General features: G+C 45.0%; 1 protein-coding gene across 1 annotated transcript; it reads left to right on the top strand.

The window, feature by feature from the left end:
- Positions 1-947: 947 nt before the first annotated feature.
- LOC309817617 (olfactory receptor 10A5-like) lies at positions 948-1,883 on the top strand (the record flags this gene model as incomplete). Its single annotated transcript, XM_082646891.1, is given in 3 exon segments — positions 948-1,304; positions 1,308-1,493; positions 1,497-1,883. Coding segments are annotated over 3 exon segments (930 nt in total).
- Between the last annotated feature and the right edge of the window lie 2,994 nt (positions 1,884-4,877).

The raw sequence follows: 4,877 nt of genomic DNA, 5'->3' as shown, positions 1-4,877 counted from the left end.
ATGCACATCGTACTGCTTGTGAGTCAGGAATGTCATTTTCATTTATGAAGGATGGAACATAATTTTTCTCTAACATTTCAAGTGAATAACTTTACATACATTTTCCCCCCAATTTCCATAGGAATTTGATGCCATGGAAGCAGTCAGCTCCATGTCCCCAGAGCCTGGCAGAAACTCTTATTTTTCTTACACATACTTTAAGATCAGTAGTTCTGAATTCCCCTCCTCCCTCCAATTACGTTCCTGGTGAAACCCACCCTGACTTAGGGGTTCGGGGGGAGATAGGGTGGTGTGAATTCTAATTCTATTTTATCATTTTGGACTCACATTTCCATTGAGTCTTAAAAGCTGAGTTTCAGAAGTTCAGAGAAGCTTCCGCACCATGTCCCCATTAAGAGGTGTTTGCCTCCCACTGTGAGCGGGCTTCCCTGGTGGCACAGTGGTTGAGAGTCCGCCTGCCGATGCGGGGGACGCGAGTTCGTGCCCCAGTCCGGGAAGATCCCACGTTCCGCGGAGCGGCTGGGCCCGTGAGCCATGGCTGCTGAGCCTGCGCGTCCGGAGCCTGTGCTCCGCAACGGGAGAGGCCACAGCAGTGAGAGGCCCGCGTACCACACACACACAAAAAAGAGGTGTTTGCCTCCCACTGTGAGAATCCCAAAGGTAGATTCATCACAGGTTATGTCAAGAAAAAGAGTGGAAAACAGCAAAGGAGACACCCTCTCTGTTAACTCTCCAAGGCATAGCTTCTGATTTCACTATAACTATTAGGTAAATACACCTAGTAGAACAAAACAGAAAATTTATTCCAGAGGAGAAAAGACAGGGTCTTTGAGTTTTATAATATATGGCATATCTGGTACTGTTGCCCCCCTCCAGTAGCATGGCTCTTTTTCTAACTGGCTATATTTCTCTCCTTTCCTCAGGTATAATGCGTGAATGTCACAGCTATGGGTAATCTGACCATTCTCAATGAATTTCTCCTCCTGGGATTTGGGAGTCTCCATGGGTTACAGTTTTTTCTTTGGGGGATATTTCTGGGAATCTATGTAGTGACCTTGCTGGGGAAGGTCCTTATCCTTATAGTCATTTCCCTTGATTGCAGCATCCAAACCCCCATGTACTTCTTTCTGTCCAATTTCTCCTTTAAGATCTGGTACACTACCTCCATTGCCCCTAAGACGCTGCAGACCCTTCTCTTAGGTCCCCAGGTGATTTCCTTTGTAGGATGTGTGGTCCAGTTTTACTTCTTCGGTTCCATGGCAGTAGTTGAGCACTTTCTTCTGGCAGCCATGTCTTATGACCGCTAATTTGCTATCTGCAGCCTCCTCCAGTATCCATCCCTCATGAACCTCTACACATGTATCCTGCTTGCAGGTGGGTCTTGGCTGGGTGAGTTCCTAACCCCTGTGGTCACTGTTACCATGACTTTCCAGCTGCCCTTCTGTCCAGCCTATAAGTCTGACCATTTATTCTGTGACCTGACCCCTGTGCTGTAGCTGGTCTGTTCTGATACTGAGACAGTGGAGGAAATCACTTTCCTACTGGCCTCCTTTGTCACTATGGTGCCCTCCCTACTCACTGTAGCCTCCTATATCCACATTGTTGCTGCTGTCTTCAGGATTCCATCAGCTGCAGGAAAGCAATGGGCCTTCTCCACCTGCTCTTCCCACCTCATATTGGTCACTCTGTACTATGGAACACTGGAAACAGTGTATGCCATTCCCACAGCAACCCAGGCTGTTGCCCTGAACAAGATCTTCTCCCTGTTCTATACTGTGGTCACTCCCATGGTCAACCCCACCGTGTATAGCTTGAGAAACAAGGATGTTAAAAAGGCAGTGAGGAGGCTTATGAGTCAGTGGGTATATGCTAAAAGGACCTAATGGCCCTCACCATCCACAGGGAGTCTCTTTTCTCAGAGCAGCCTGGGCTTCTGTGAAGGAAGCCAGGCACTAGGCTTTGTACTTGGGGGCTCAGACCACTGCTGCTCCCTCCTTCCAGAGAAATAGCCAACAGAGCAGGGACCACCCCTGAGGTCCTATAGCCTAAAGCCCTTGGGAATACCAGGTTAATCCTTGCACGGTAAAATTAAGTTTGCCAGACGAGTGACTCCCTCAGGCTATTCTACCAAGCCTTTTAGGGGAACATTCTAAAGACCCAAATTTGTTTGACACAAAAGTCTATCTCTCTGTCTTTGTCTCTTTCTCTGTCTCTCTCTTTCTGTATGTGTGGTATAGAAATACCTGTTGGTGTTAAGGTTTTTGGTTTCATTATGTGCACGTGCCCAGTGTGCCCATGTGTACACACACACACACACCCCTACATACACACGCAGTCACCATACCGTTCCCATACAAACTTAGGTGCCCTTCACTGTGCCTCTCCTCAGGGTTCATGCACATTCACCTCACCTTCTGTGGTTTCTTAGATCATCTGCCTCTCCACTGATCAGAACAATCTCTAAAATCCTAGAGAAGCTATTGACTGTTCTACTCACTTGAAAAGGTAGTTAATCAAGACCCCTGAAGACTGGAATAACATCATCCTTATTACTCTTAATGTCCCCTAGCATGGTGCTCTGCACAGATGCAAAATAATTATTTGTTGACTGAATGATTCAATGACTTACCAAAGCAATGGAGGTTTGGTGGATGAAGAGAGTAAAATAAGTCACTTTCTTTCTGCCTACACTGGCCTCTCCTCCTATTTCCTCCTCGTGGTCATAGACACCCCCATCTCCCTCCACAGGCAGTTCTCACTGAGCACCACAGCCTTGCTCCTTGCCATGTCCCCTCATCCACCCTCCCCACAGTGGCAGATGTATCTTCCTAAAACCCCAAACTGACCCTATTATTTCCCTGTTTATCACTCTCCGTGATTCTCCAGTGCCACTGGGATGGAATCAGAGATCCTCAGCCTGACTTGTGGCCACCTCTTGACCTCACCACTCACCAATCTCCTTCTCCCCCTTTGTGCTCTAGCCACACCAAACTTCTCAAATAGAGTTGGAAACTCCTTAAAGGGAAGATCATATGCTCACCATGTCTCTTCAACAGTATCTAGATCCAGAGTGGGACAAAAAGTAGTTGCTCAAATAAGACGTCTTCAATCGAACTGTAATGGGACTCTCACCTTCCTTTCCTCTTTGTTTCCATTTATTGGCTTCTGGCCTATGAAGCAGCTTTGACTTGAGGAAAAGGTAATCTGGACTGACTGTCAGTGATATGTGTGTGTGTGTGTGTGTGTGTGTGTGTGTGTGTGTGTGTGTGTGTGTGTGTGTGTGTGTGTTTTACCTCATTTCACCTGCCTACCCTCCAGGTGGGCACCATCAGGAGCACAGATAGACTCCCTCCCCCCAAAAAACCTCCTCCTACAATATGAGTCAAAGAATGCCAAGCAGTTTGGGAAACACTTTCCCAGCTGGTTCTTCCTACTCCCTTCCTGATCACCCACAGAGTTCCCTCTTGTATAGGGTCTAATTGTCTCTAATCTAGCTTTAACTGCTTGTAATTACCCTCAATTAGGAAATAGAGCCTGCAGAACACACTCCTTGTGGTTAAGACATGAATCCAGTGCAGAAGTGTAATTACTTTTCAGCCTCTCAGGGGTTCTGCCTAGCCTTCTGTGCAGATGCACAGAGTGGAAATGCTTCATCTGCTCTAGGCATACATGTTTTTCTTTTTTTCTTGAACCCAGGTTTTTGATATAGGTTGAGGGTTTCGTTTAGTGCATTGGCCATTGGGAATTTGTTTTTAATTTACTGGTTATAGGTCAACTGAGCTTAGAAACCTTCAACTATTTCCCATTGCCCTTAATAAAGTCCAAATGCCCCATGGAAGTAATCAACATTATCTGTCAACACCCAAGGACTCCTGTAGCCCATCTAGAGCCTGGTCATGGCCAAAAAACGATATACCACTTGTCTCAATCTCCAGTCTCATCTTTTGTTGCTTGTTTGCTCTCTGAACTCCTTTCCTTCCTGGATGTCTTTAAGTTCTTCAAACCTGTTTGCCTCCTCATAACTTTCACACATGCTGTTCTTTCTCCCCTTCCTTACTCCACTTTTCACCTGGCTCATTCTTTGGGTTCCACCCAGTCTCTTTATCATATGCTCTTAGAGCACCCTAGCTTTTTCACTTTTTCATTATAAATTTCTCACAACTGCATTTGAATATTCTGCATGATATAATATAGATACAGATACATATCCTCTACCTGGATTATAAACTTCACAAAGGCAGGATCTGTGTCTGTTTTGTTTGAACACTACATCCCTAGTACCCACAGAGCTTAACAAGGAATAATTGTTCAATAGATACTTGCTAATAAAAGAATACAAAAGAGCCATCTAAAGTTACTTCATTTATTTGATAAAGCATTATGTTGCTTTCACTCAAGATACAGTTATTTAATCTTTTTGTGGCCCAGTTAGTTTCACTCTGTTCCCAAGACCACAGTGTACCTCCCTATTCCCTGCCAATCATCACACAAATGTGTATAATTCCGCTGAGGGAACTGGAGGAGGGTGTATGGCTCAGGACAGCTCATCCCTACTGGTGACAAATATGTCAAAGTGCATGTCCTGCTCACAGTGGTAGTACAGCTTCCCTACTGAACACAAAAGGCAACATTTTTTTTGATTATGGTGCTTTGGTTGATACACTGCTTCCACAGTGTGAATAGCCTTTCTCTATTCAGTGAAACATTATGTTAATGATTGGACAGAGTAATTAATAGCAGATCAGATTACATTTTCATGTCTCTGTACAAGCCAAAGAGTAATTATCCTCATTAACCTGATCGGTACAAACTGTCATACTAGATTAGAAGAGGTCCAGCTTCAGTTTATACCTTAACCCTCACTGTTTTGGCCAGAT

The sequence above is a fragment of the Grampus griseus genome, assembly GCF_964374135.1.
Source record: "Grampus griseus genome assembly, chromosome: X".
In the NCBI taxonomy this organism is placed as follows: Eukaryota; Metazoa; Chordata; class Mammalia; order Artiodactyla; family Delphinidae; genus Grampus; species Grampus griseus.
The sequence above is the reverse complement of the archived record's forward strand: the minus strand, read 5'-3'. Positions and strand labels throughout refer to the sequence as shown.